This window comes from Podarcis muralis, chromosome 18, assembly GCF_964188315.1.
Source record: "Podarcis muralis chromosome 18, rPodMur119.hap1.1, whole genome shotgun sequence".
Lineage (NCBI taxonomy): Eukaryota > Metazoa > Chordata > Lepidosauria > Squamata > Lacertidae > Podarcis > Podarcis muralis.
In genome coordinates, this window is record NC_135672.1 from 8,314,304 (window position 1) to 8,327,450 (window position 13,147).

Genomic DNA, 13,147 nt, shown 5'->3' on the forward strand with positions numbered 1-13,147 from the left:
AGGGTGTTCCACAGGGCGGGTGCCACCACTGAGAAGGCCCTCTGCCTGGTTCCCTGTAACCTCGCTTCTCGCAGGGAGGGGACCGCCAGAAGGCCCTCGGAGCTGGACCTCCATGTACAGGCTGAACAATGGGGGTGGAGACGCTCCTTCAGGTCTACAGGACCCAGGCCATTTAGGTCTTTAAAGCTCAGCACCAGCAATTTAAATTGTGCTCGGAAACATCCTGGGAGCCAGTGTAGATCTTTTAGGGCCAGTGTTCCTGCTTGCTTGACGGAACAATCTCTCCTCCCCATTGCTGGGAGTTCTCCCAACCCTCCGGGATTTGGGAGAGGCATGGGGGACGCAGGTAAAATGGAGGGGGAGACCCCTGTTGTGGTGTTGGGAGTTTTGCACTGGCTTCTGCTAGCACACTGAATCTGGCCCCTAGTCTCTTGACCACTTCGCTTGACGCCGGAAGTGCCTCTTGGATGAGTTCTTTATTCGTGGTTTGCACACGTCCTGCAAGGTTGCTAACGTGCTTCCGGATCGGGGCGAGGTTCGAGACCCAAAAACTTGCTGTTACAGTCACACCTCGTGTTGCGCTTGCTTCAGGTTGAGCGGTTTCAGGTTGCATCCCGCAGTGACCCGGAAGTACAGTGGTACCTCAGGTTACATACGCTTCAGGTTACATATGCTTCAGGTTACAGACTCCGCTAACCCAGAAATAGTGCTTCAGGTTAAGAACTTTGCTTCAGGATGAGAACAGAAATCGGGCTCCGGCGGCGCGGCAGCAGCAGGAGGCCCCATCAGCTAAAGTGGTGCTTCAGGTTAAGAACAGTTTCAGGTTAAGTACGGACCTCCGGAACGAATTAAGTACTTAACCTGGGGTACCACTGTACCGGAAAGAGTTACTTCCGGGTTTTGCCGCTCGCGCAGACGCTCAAAATGATATAATGCGCAGAAGCGGCGAATCGCGACCCGCGTCTGCTGATGTTGCAAACGGGGCTCTGGAACGGATCCCGTTCGCAACCAGAGGTACCACTGCATTTGTGCTTCTACGGGGAGGAATTCACTTCCCCCCTCGACTTCTCCTCTCTGCAGCACCATCTGAAGAAGCTGGAAGGCCGGCGCTTAGACTTTGACTACAAAAAGAAGCGGCAGGGGAAGATCCCGGACGAGGAGCTGAGGCAAGCGCTGGAGAAGTTCGAGGAGTCGAAGGAAGTGGCAGAGACGAGCATGCACAACCTACTGGAGACGGACGTGAGTATGGTTTGGACCCAGGCTCCCTCCGGACCTCCGGAACCCACGCCCCTCTTCTCTGCAAGTTAGGTTGCATACTGATCCAATTGTGGGCGCCTCTGCCAAAAGCCAGGCTCTCTTTTTTAAGACAACAACAATAATAATTTATTTATATCCCGCGCTCCCCAGCCAAAGCTGGGCTCAGAGCGGCTAACAACAGCAAAATAATACAACATTCTAAAATCATTTCATTATAAAACAAAACATTGAACATTTGAAATACTTTATTGTCACTTGTACAACTTGTATACAGTGAGATTACACCGGCACCCCCCACTCCGCTCTCTTAGTCTTAATTCCCCTCGTTTACTGACGCACGTTTGAATCCCCGCGACGGGGTGAGCTCCCGTTGCTCGGTCCCTGCTCCTGCCAACCTAGCAGTTCGAAAGCACGGCAAAGTGCAAGTAGATAAATAGGTACCGCTCCAGCGGGAAGGTAAAGGGTGTTTCCGTGTGCTGCTCTGGTTCTCCAGAAGCGGCTTAGTCCTGCTGGCCACATGACCCGGAAGCTGTATGCCGGCTCCCTCGGCCAGTAAAGCGAGATGAGGGCCGCAACCCCAGAGTCGGCCACGACTGGACCTAATGGTCAGGGGTCCCTTTACCTTTACCTTACTGACGCATACCCACCAAACCCAAAAGTCAGTTGCCCTGTTGTTACCTTTTCATTCAGCAGCCTAACAGCCCACGGATAGAAGCTGTTCTTTACCCTGTTGGTGCGACTAACCAGCCTCTTCTTCTGTTTTACTGCAGATTGAGCAAGTCAGCCAGCTGTCCGCGCTTGTAGACGCCCAGCTGGATTATCACAGGCAAGCAGTGCAAATCCTCGACGAGCTCGCAGACAAACTGAAACGCAGGTAAACACTACTGTGTGTGGTCCGTTCCCCCGCATAAAAACACACAGACACACACAAATCACTCGTTTTGCTGCAGAATGCACAATTCGGCGTGCCGTCCACCACCACTGTGGACTGTAATAATAATAATAATTATAATTTTATTTATAGTATTTTTCGCTCTATAAGACGCGCCAGACCATAAGACGCACCTAAGTTTTGGAGGAGGAAAACAAGAAAAAAAATACTCTGAATCCCAGAAGCCAGAACAGCAAGAGGGATCGCTGCGCAGTGAAAGCAGCAATCCCTCTTCCTGTTCTGGCTTTTGGGATAGCTGCGCAGCCTGCATTCGCTCCATAAGACGCACACACATTTCCCCTTACTTTTTAGGAGTGAAAAAGTGAGTCTTATAGAGCAAAAAATACGGTATATCCTGCCTTCCCCAGCCAAAGCCGGGCTCATGGCAACTAACAACAATAAAATAATACAACATTCTAAAATCGTTTCATTCTAAAATTAATTCAAATCAAATTATTGGCAGCCATTGGGCTAGAATTCTGTGAAGATTGCCAAAGGAGGGAGTCAGGCTGTGCCCTGACCAAAGGCCTGGTGGAATAGCTCTGTCTTGCAGGCCCTGCGGAAAGATGTCAAGTCCCGCAGGGCCCTGGTCTCTTGTGACAGAGTGTTCCACCAGATCGGAGCCACAGCCGAAAAAGCCCTGGCTCTAGTTGAGGCCAGCCTAACTTCTCTGTGGCCTGGGACCTCCAAGATGTTTTTATTTGAAGACCGTAAGTTTCTCTGTGGGACATACCAGGAGAGGCGGTCCCGTAGGTATGAGGGTCCTAGGCCGTATAGGGCTTTAAAGATCTTGGGCGTCCTCTAATCCCACTTTTCCAACGGGATGTTGCTCAAAGTGGCTAAAGGGAAATTAATTCAGGGACGGCCCAAACACAAGGTGGGCTGAGGAAGTTGCCTCGGGCGGTGCAACGCCAAGAGTCAGTGCCCCTGTGGGTGCTCTGTCACCTCCATTGCCAGTGGAGAAGTGGCTTCCGGCAAGATCTTGCGGAAATCTTGCTGGAACCTGCTGCCACGCAACCCGGGTTTTGCCTTGGGCGGCAAAGCATGACAGGCCTGCCCCTCTGTTGATCAGCTAGCAGGCTATACCTTAAAAATCACACACCAAGCAAATAAACAAAGACTTTGCCTCAAGCAGCAGAAAGGTCTCACGGCCCTGTACTGTGCTTTGAAGCCCCAACCATTGGGACTTCAAAGCACAGCATTGCCTGATGCCACATTGACATCAGGTGAGAGGCCCGAAAAAGTGTCCCACATGCTGCCATACAGATTCCCTCGCTCCCCAGGGAGTCTCGCAGCTGAGTAAGGACTTTTTATTTTACTGAGGCCTCCCGAGTCAGCTTCCTGCAGCCAATCGGAAGCCGCGCTTTGGTTTCTGAATGTTTGGAAGTCAAACGGACTTCTGGAACGGATTCCGTTCGACTTCCAAGGTACGACTGTATGTGAAACTTGCTTCAATCTCGCTCCTCATGGCAAATCTTCTTCTTTCTGAACCCAGAGTGAGGGACACTTCCTCGCGTCCCAAGCGAGAATACAAGCCGAAGCCGAGGGAGTCCTACGAGTTTGGAGAGAGCGACCAATCCAACGGCGGCTTTTCCTGCAACCCCGCCCCCAAAGTCTCAGGTAAGGGCGGGGCCAAAGTAGCCGTCTCTGTTTTTTGCCAAAAAAGCTCAACACCCGGATTTCCACTTTTTGAAATCTGGCAACCCTGTTTAAGTACACAGTGGGTTGTATTCCACTCTAAAGTCTGAGTTTTCTGCTGCGCAAACATCTCACCTGAGGGGCTGAGATTTGAACGGGACACCTGGGGGTGAGATCAATTCTCCAGCGGTGAGTGTCAAGGCGCACTGTAGCATGGAGTGCTTGGATTGTGATTCCTGAATTGCAGAAGGGGGGGTTGGACTGGATGACCTTCTGAGACCCCTTCCAACTCCGTAATGAATGAGCTAGCCCTCCCATCAGCCCCGTCCACTATGGCCCAGCGCAGCCAAGGCTGACGCAAGTCATTGACCAACTGGTGTTTGGAATGAGCTAGTTCCAAAATTTTCGCGGAACCGGTTCAGAAAAACCTCCTACTTGCGCCTAACGAACAGTTCCCAGAATTGCTGGATGGTGTGTGAACTAGCTTCACCTTGTGGGTCGAACTTCGAACAGTTTCTAGTTCACACCTTCAAGTTCATTCTCTTACACGTTGTTGTTGCTTTTTAAGACCCTTTGGGCCTTGGAAGGTTAAAGGTCATCACTGGGGGCAGAGGGAAATAAATTAAACCGTGTGTGTGTATGTTTTAAAAAGTTTTCTTAAGTCTTCTAAAGTGCCGTATTTTCCTGTGTATAAGATGCCCCATGTATAAGATGCCCCCTACTTTTGGGAACCCCAAATTTAGAAAATGGGCATATGCACTATCCATGTAGAAGACACCCCCTCCCCAGATTTTTAACCTCATTTCAAAGTTTAAAAAAACCTAGTCTTATATACAGGAAAGTACAGTATACTTTATATTTCAACACAGCAGCTTGTAACATTCTGAATGCTCGGGGGCGGGGGCGGGGGTTGCGCAGGATTATTTTGATGGCTTAATAATAACAACAATAACAATTTATTATTTATACCCCACCCATCTGGCTGAGCCCCCCCAGCCAATCTGGGTGGCTTCCAATCAAGTGTTAAAAACAATACAACATTAAATATTAAAAGCTTCCCTAAACAGGGCTGCCTTCAGATGTCTTTTAAAGAAAGGGAGGATGGAGGGAGGGTGTTCCACAGGGCAGGCGCCACCACCGAGAAGGCCCTCTGCCTGGTTCCCTGTAACCTCACTTCTTGCAGTGAGGGAACCGCCAGAAGGCCCTCGGAGCTGGACCTCAGTGTCTGGGCTGAACGATGGGGGTGGAGACGCTCCTTCAGGGATACTGGGCCGTTTAGGGCTTTCAAGGTCAGCACCAACACTTTGAATTGTGCTCAGAAATATCCTGGGAGCCAGTGTAGGTCTTTCAAGACCGGTGTTATGTGGTCTCGGCGGCCGCTCCCAGTCCCCTGTCTAGCTGCCGCATTCTGGATTAGTTGTAGTTTCCATATCAGGATGCGTGCAAGGGTTCCCCCTCTCTCTGCATCGTGTCCTCAGCTTTGGGGGGTGGAATAGCAAAATCAGGCCGCACGTCCCCTAACCTCTCGCTTCCATGGCTGCCCGTTGCTGACCCAAGCGCCTCCTCACTAACAGACCTTCCACCGCCCTGCAACATCCTCCCCCCCCCCCAATTTGTTTCCCGCGCCTCACATTTTTGGGTGTTTTGCATTAAACGTTTTGTAAGCATGTCTGTGTTTTTGTTTGTTTCCGTTTCTGGGAGCAGCTTCCTCCTCTTTCCGATCCGAAAAACCATCGCGGACCCCCAGCAGGATTTTTTGTGAGTTCCCTCCCCTGCTTTGACACGGCTCCTCTCCTCTTCCTCCTCTCCTCTTCCTCCTCTCCCCCCCCCCCCCCGCACTCCACATCCCTTGCACGGCCTATTCCCCTTCCATCCTTCCCGCTTCCTTCCTCCATCCTCTCCCTAATCTGTTGCTGGCGTTCCCGTCCCAAGGCTAATATGATTCCCCACCTCTAAAACACGCTCTCTTAACTGGGGCTGTGCACTTTTGAGTCTTCGCAAGTCACTCTCTGCATGCAGGGATTTCGGTGCCCGTTGCAGAACTCGTTTTGCAAACCCAAGTTCGTAGTCCTCATGGTCGTGAAAAAAAACAGAAACCAGGGCGGCGCGGCTAGCCTATGTCTGAGAGCACCTGCTTGCTTTTCCTGCATGCCAAAAGCCCCAGAATTTCAAACTAAAGGGATCAGGTAGCAGGTTCGATGGGGAGGCGTATGAAACCCTGGAGAAGCGGCTGCCCGCCAGAGTAGGCGAGTCAGAAGGGCTATGAGTCAAGCTCAGTGTTTCCCAAAGTTGGCTGTTTTTTGAACTACAATTCCCATCATCCCTGACCACTGGCCCTGCTAGCTAGGGGTGATGGGAGTTGTAGTCTAAAAACAGCTGAAGACCCAACTTTAGGAAACCCTGGTGGAAGGTGGAGACCTCTGTCCCCAAGTTCCTGCCTCATTCTGGAACAGTTAGCAAACCCTGGTTCAGAAGGAGCCAGGGTTACTTTTTAACCATGGTCAAAATCTAGGGTGCAGGCCCGCCCAGTGTTTTTGAACCCAGTGTTTCCCCAGAAGTTACGGGGAAGGGCTGTAACGCCACGGTTAGAGCCTTGTATGCAGAGCGTCGCAGGTTTGATCCCCACCGGCTGCATGCAGAGCTGGGGAAAGACTGAATCTCTTGAGAGAGCGGCTGTCGCTCCTTGCGAGCTCGATGGACCCAGTGGCCTGACTCACTCCCGACGGTCCTGTTCACCAAACTGTGCTGCCTTCCTTTGTTTTGGCTCTCCATCGGCTTCCCCACCCCACCCCAGCACCAGCTATCGCTGGCTCGTTTTACCCAGAAATTGCCTGAAGGGCCGTGGCAATGGTTTTATTTTTATTCCTTTAACACTTAGGCGAACAATAGGAAGCCAAAGAGGAAAACCTTCATAGCCATTTCTGGGAACTAGCTTACCGTATTTTTCGCTTCATGGGATGCACCGGACCACAAGACACACCTAGTTTTTAGCGGGGGAAATCAAGAAAAAAAAATATTATCCCCCCCCCCCCAGCCCCAAAGAGCAGCGGACAGGCTGCTGCGTCAGTCCCTCCTCCCTCCTGGGGAAAAGCCCGCAAGAGGCGTGCGAAGCTTGTGTGCGGCTCTTGGGGGCTTTTCCTGCCTGCCTCCCCCCTGCATTCGCGCCATAGGACGCACAGACATTTCCCCTTAGTTTTTAAGAGGGGGAAAGTGCGTCCTGTGGAGCGAAAAATACGGTAGCTTTGTAGGAGAAGCGCAGGTTGAATCCTGATCTGGACATCCGGAGCAGTAGGATTTCCCGGTTTAGGGAAGGAGGAGGTAGTGGTGGCGCTTGTCTTGCATGGTGCGTTGGGTGGTGGTCAGCGGAGAGGCGATGCCTCCGCCCTAACTGACACCCTCCCCCCCCTGCTCCCCTTTGAATTCTGCAGCCCCCCATTTGGACCAGCCGTGTTGCAAAGCGCTCTACGACTTCGAACCGGAGAACGACGGCGAGCTGGGCTTCAAGGAGGGTGACATCATCACGCTGACCAATCAGATCGACGAGAACTGGTACGAGGGCATGATCAACGGCCAGTCGGGCTTCTTCCCCCTCAACTACGTGGAAGTTCTGGTCCCGCTACCTCAGTGAAGGGGGACACACACACACACACCCCTCCGCTCTCAAGCCGAGCGCTTCCGTTCTTCCTCTTCCTTCCTCTCCCGCCCCTTCTCTCCGCGGCCTCCCTTTGCACACCGACAGGGGGGCGAAAAAGAGAGAGGCTGAGGCCACACTCCTCCTCTCCACCCCTCGAACTTACATTCCATGTGGTATATATACCCAACACTAATCCCCCGTCCAGCAAGCAAGAATGTGTGTGTGTGTGTGTGTGTGTGTGTTTTTTGGGGGGGTAACTGTGCTCCTATCTGTAGCCCGGCCTGGCGGATGTGGTGGGAGCTAAGCTGTTTGAGTGTGGCAATGCACAAACTGACCTCCTGTCTCCTCTCTCTCTCTCTCTCCTCTGCCCACCTGCCCGTTCTTTTCCGGGGCCTGGACCCAAATGGGGGCCCTGTGCTCTCTACACTGTGGCCTTCCCGTTTTGGTTTGCGACCTGGGCTCTCCGTAACGGCCCTGCCTTGGTTGCGGGTTTTTTTGTCTCTCCACCCCGAGCGAAGCACACACTGCCCACAGCCCCATTGTAGGGAGGCAGGCAGCTGCGATTGTCCGAGTCGTCTTCCTTGCGCAATTGCAGAAGTCACCAGGCTGGCCTGGGGATCAGCCCTCTGCAGCAGCATGTGTGTGTGTGTGTTTGTGTGTGTGTGTGTCTTAGAAGCACAAAGCAGCTCCACAAGATGAGAAGTCACAGCCTTTTGCCGCGGGCCTGGCTCGTGTGAAACACTACCAGAGATCTTCTCCTTTCCTCCTCGTACCCGGGGCACTTGCACCATTAGGAACACGTCTGATCCCTTTCAAAATGTAAAACCCCTTTTTAAGTCATCTCAGGGTTTCTCTTCTCCCCCACCCCCCAGGCTTGGTTTGGAGCAAAAATTGGGCACGTAAACCTGTGCACTAACACTGGACGGTGTCGGTTTAAAGGCACATTCCCCCCTTTCGTGGTTTTCTGAAAAGAGTGTGCAAGTCCCAAAGGCATAGCCTTTTCTCCACCTCCCCAAATAACTTGGCCACAGCTGGCCAGCTGAGCGTTGCCGTCTCTGTTCTCCGATTGCCTGACATTGCGCCAGTTTTTCCCCATGTTCGTTGCTGGGGAGGGGGTCACCGTTCCCCCCTGGCAACAAGTTTTTAAGGGACCAGGCTGGCTCAATTTCAAAAATGTGGGAGCAGCCTCCGGGGAAGCCATCAGGTCTTCTGCAAAAAACCTCGCCTTACCGCCGCAACGGACCAGGCCTCCTCTTGCCTCAGAGCCAGTTGCAGGACCTTCTAAGCACATGACCCTCCGTGAGTTTTCTGTCCCCGCTCTATGTGCCTTGTCCCCTGCTTCCTCTCGAACACTGGGTTCCAGTTCGGAAAAAGAGGAGGGGAGCGATTTGTACTCTTCCAGACCCCCCATCTCTTTATTCCAAGCCGATGTCTCCAAAATACGCCTCTCCCTTTTATAGTCCTCTGGCTTCCAGGCTCCGTCGATTCCCTCTAGGCTGGTTTTCAGAAGTCCTCTAGCCTGTCTGGCCAAAGAGTTGTGGGGGCCAGGTGTCCCAGAATGCATTTTCCAATGAGCCTCCTTACCTGCACTGCCTCAGTTTCCGGACTGTAAGGCAAGGGAGGTGCCTTGCAGATGTTGCTGGTCTCCACCTCCCATCAGGCCAGCAGTGATGAGTTGGGAGTTCAGAAACATCTGGGCGGCGCCCCTGTTTAGCTACCACTGCATGAAAGGTGCGGCCGTCTTACGGAATCATTCCTTCGGGGGGAGTCAGAATGGGAGAAAGTGAGGCCCAAACACCAGCCCACCGCCTCAAACAGCCCCCAGTTATCTATAGTGCCAGGGTTTGTGTTCCTGCGAGTCCACGATCCCAAAACTGAGCCGTCACCTTGGCTAAGCCAAAGGGTCTTCCCTGAGAACCACCCATGTCGAAAACAGCGTAGAAGAGAATACAGAGAAGCCCAGGAGGCTTCACTTAGAGGGGAGATATTGGGGGGGGGGGGGAGGGCATCTTTACCAAAGGGCACCCTGGGGCAGAGTTCCCAGATGCATGCCTTTTTTCCCTCCCTGACGCACAAGCTTTCTACATGTGGGGAGATTTTCTCTATACACCGTCCCTCCCGATAAGCAGCCGATAAATCTGCAGTTTGGTGGTGAAAGCCCATTCTGCAAAATATATCAGAGGCACGAGGCCAGGCAACGCTGCTGCAGTTCAATTTTTGTTTTGTTGTGTGAGGTACGGCGTTGGACCACGGCCTTGCGAAGGACGCAGGCGTGTTGCCTGAGCCTCCGTTGGGTGGGTGGGTGCAGGCACTCCCTGCCCCTACACTTCTGGTTACGGGGGAAGGGGCAGGCACACTCAGCCCCCAGGCAAGGCATCCGTCGTAATCGTCTTCCTACACTCCCCTCCCAAATATATAACCTTCCACTTGGCCCCAAACAAGGCATCCGTCGTAATCGTCTTCCTACACTCCCCTCCCAAATATATAACCTTCCACTTGGCGTTCCAGTCCAGCGACAGAGAGGACGTATGGCTTCCGTGCTCCTCAGCCCCCAAACTCCCCTGCCCCCCAGTTCGGTCTTGAGGCTGCGGCGAAAAGCAATAGCTGGGCCAACTTCTCCCAGCTCTGCAAACGGCCTTTCGTAATTCTTCCCTGTCTTCCCAATGTCTTCATGCTCTCCCACTGCGGGGCAGTGGGACTAAACACAGTTTTGAGGGGCGGGGTGCGTTTACGGTTCTGCAATCTGCTCCTTTCCCCCACAACCCTTCGTTTCTTCGCTGGGGGGCAGCTGTGCCCTTCGTCTTTCCAATCCCAACCGCTCAAAGGGCTCTCGGGATTTCACACACACACACACACACACACACACACACACACACACCATGGTGTTTCAGGCAGGTGGGCAGAAGGCCATTGCGCTGGCTTTCCACCTTTTTTGGGGGGGGGGGGAGGCTCTGGGTTTAAGTGCGCAAAAGGACTCTCTCTCTTGGGAACCCACTCTATTTTGCCAGGGGGCCCTGGCAAGGCTTACTTGCACGGCCATCTTGTTTTTCACAGTGCACCAAAACAACATTGCAAATGATTTTTTGGGGGGGTGGGTGGGATGGAGGGAGGTCTCTGCTGGGATTTAAAAGGGGGCTGGACCCAACTCTCTGGCACAGCTACCAGGAAGCACCCAGGACCGTTGCGCCCCGGGGATCCGTGGTGCCGACCCCGGGGGGGGGGGCGGTTGGCAGAGGACCACGACAAGGTGGTGGACGGATCCAGCCTGTACCTATGAATTGTGGGGGTTGGGTTTCCTGACCCTCCACCCACCCTCTCAGAAATAGCCTTTTGTCTTTGTCCGTTTCCCCTTTCCTTCCCCCCGACATTTCTCGTGCACATTCTATTTATATAGGTATATCCCAGCCAACTTATTCATAGTTAATTTCTCTTCCTTGTCCAGCGAGTGTCGGGGTTTGGAGAGGGCTGGCTTTCGTCCGCGATCGCCTCTCCTACAAGCTGCTTTCGGTTTTTATTTCCCCCACCTTCGCTGTCCTAACTTCAATATCCCGTTTAAATATTGTTGTAATATCCACACACACACACCCCTCTACGCATTCATATAGTAAGATAATGTCATACGTTTTACCCCTGACGTGACTCCCAAGGTATCGTCTGGCTGGAGTGAAAAGTTTGGTAGTCCATGTCTTCAGAACCTCTCTTCCTGCCCTTCCCTAAATTCACGAAGAAGCTATTTTGGGGTTCCAGACCCAATTGTGTGATGTGTGTGAGGCTGTTTTGCACCCCCAGACTTCTGTTCTCTCCTCCCCCCCCTTCTTCCTCATCCCAAATATTTACCAGGACCACAGGAAGAACAAGCGAAACAAAAAAAATAAAAATATTGGGGAAGGGGCTTTGTAAATAACTGGCTTTTTAATCTGTAGCATTGTCACGCCAGGGCATAACTCCTGGCGTTTGTTCCGTTGGAGTGAAGCAAGTCTCTCTCTCTCTCTCTTTACTTACTCTGGACAATTTTATGTGGGGGTGGGCATGGGAAACACATCTTATTTTGTTCTTGTTAATGGGTTTATTTCTCCCCTTCTGTTTTGGAATAAAAAAACAACACGAAAAACCTTGTATCCTTGAAATAAAAAAGTATTAAATGTTTGAAGGCAGTGGGTTCTTGTTTTTTTTGTTTCTCCTTTTGATTGCCAATGCAATTCTGGGCTGCATCAATAGGAGTATAGCATCTAGATCAAGGGAAGTAATAGTGCCACTGTATTCTGCTCTGGTCAGACCTCACCTGGAGTACTGTGTCCAGTTCTGGGCACCACAGTTCAAGAAGGACACTGACAAACTGGAACGTGTCCAGAGGAGGGCAACCAAAATGGTCAAAGGCCTGGAAACGATGCCTTATGAGGAACGGCTAAGGGAGCTGGGCATGTTTAGCCTGGAGAAGAGGAGGTTAAGGGGTGATATGATAGCCATGTTCAAATATATAAAAGGATGTCATATAGAGGAGGGAGAAAGGTTGTTTTCTGCTGCTCCAGAGAAGCGGACACGGAGCAATGGATCCAAACTACGAGAAAGAAGATTCCACTTAAACATGAGGAAGAACTTCCTGACAGTAAGAGCTGTTTGACAGTGGAATTTGCTGCCAAGGAGTGTGGTGGAGTCTCCTTCTTTGGAGGTCTTTAAGCAGAGGCTTGACAACCATATGTCAGGAGTGCTCTGGTGGTGTTTCCTGCTTGGCAGGGGGTTGGACTCGATGGCCCTTGTGGTCTATTCCAACTCTATGATTCTACGATTCTATGATTTTGGCGCCATTCCTTTGTACCATTTAGAAGAGGAATGGGGATCCTGCACGCCCCTAGATGTCAATGGACTCCCATCTTCCCCAGCTGGCCAGCAAAGCCATTCATCAGGCATAATGGGATTTGTAGTCCCAACAGGGCCAGGTTCAAGGGGTTGCTCTTGGTACACAAAGCCTCGTTTTGTGGGTTTGTCATTCTCCCCCCCCCCCTTTTTTTTAAATTTCAATTGCATATTTCTGTAGAAATGTGGGTAACTGAATTTGGAAAACTGCAGGTGGCAGATTCATTCAAAACTTTAGGGTTGGTTTTTTTTGTTTTTTGCACCTGGTAGCCAACTTCTCTTTGGGGGTGGGGGTAGAAGGAAACCCCCTCCAAGAATTTATCTAAATCCTCCTTCAAAGTTTGGCAACTTGGTGGCCATCACTAATCTATGTGCTGTCTGAACTACTTTCCTTAGTCTCTCCTGAATCTTCCAATATTCATCTTCATTGTCACCAAGCGCTAGGATTATGAAGGAGGGAGGAGAGAGAGAAATCTCTCCCCCCCCCCCGCATCGACATTCTCTGCAACACACATCATTTTGCAACCCTCTGGCTTGCTTTCCCCCTAAGCTAAAAGGTAAAGGTAAAGGTACCCCTGCCCGTACGGGCCAGTCTTGACAGACTCTAGGGTTGTGCGCTCATCTCACTCTAGAGGCCGGGGGCCAGCGCTGTCCGCAGACACTTCCGGGTCACGTGGCCAGCGTGACAAGCTGCATCTGGCGAGCCAGCACAGCACACGGAACGCCGTTTACCTTCCCGCTAGTAAGCGGTCCCTATTTATCTACTTGCACCCGGGGCTGCTTTCGAACTGCTAGGTTGGCAGGTGCTGGGACCGAACGACGGGAGCGCACCC

At 52.0% G+C, this 13,147-nt stretch overlaps 1 protein-coding gene across 2 annotated transcripts in view; it reads left to right on the plus strand.

Moving 5' to 3' along the window:
* The window catches only part of SH3GL1 (SH3 domain containing GRB2 like 1, endophilin A2), a 45,661-nt gene extending 34,055 nt beyond the window's left edge, over positions 1 to 11,606 (plus strand). Inside the window, exons 6-10 of one of the 2 annotated variants that reach the window (XM_028713388.2) lie at positions 1,081 to 1,239; positions 2,028 to 2,131; positions 3,684 to 3,808; positions 5,531 to 5,584; positions 7,255 to 11,606. In XM_028713388.2, coding sequence (XP_028569221.1) covers positions 1,081 to 1,239; positions 2,028 to 2,131; positions 3,684 to 3,808; positions 5,531 to 5,584; positions 7,255 to 7,454 — 642 coding nt within the window. In that variant the 3' untranslated portion in view covers positions 7,455 to 11,606. The remainder of the gene's footprint in view (positions 1 to 1,080; positions 1,240 to 2,027; positions 2,132 to 3,683; positions 3,809 to 5,530; positions 5,585 to 7,254) is intronic. The other variant, XM_028713389.2, reaches the window with a different exon arrangement.
* The last annotated feature ends 1,541 nt before the right edge of the window (positions 11,607 to 13,147 follow it).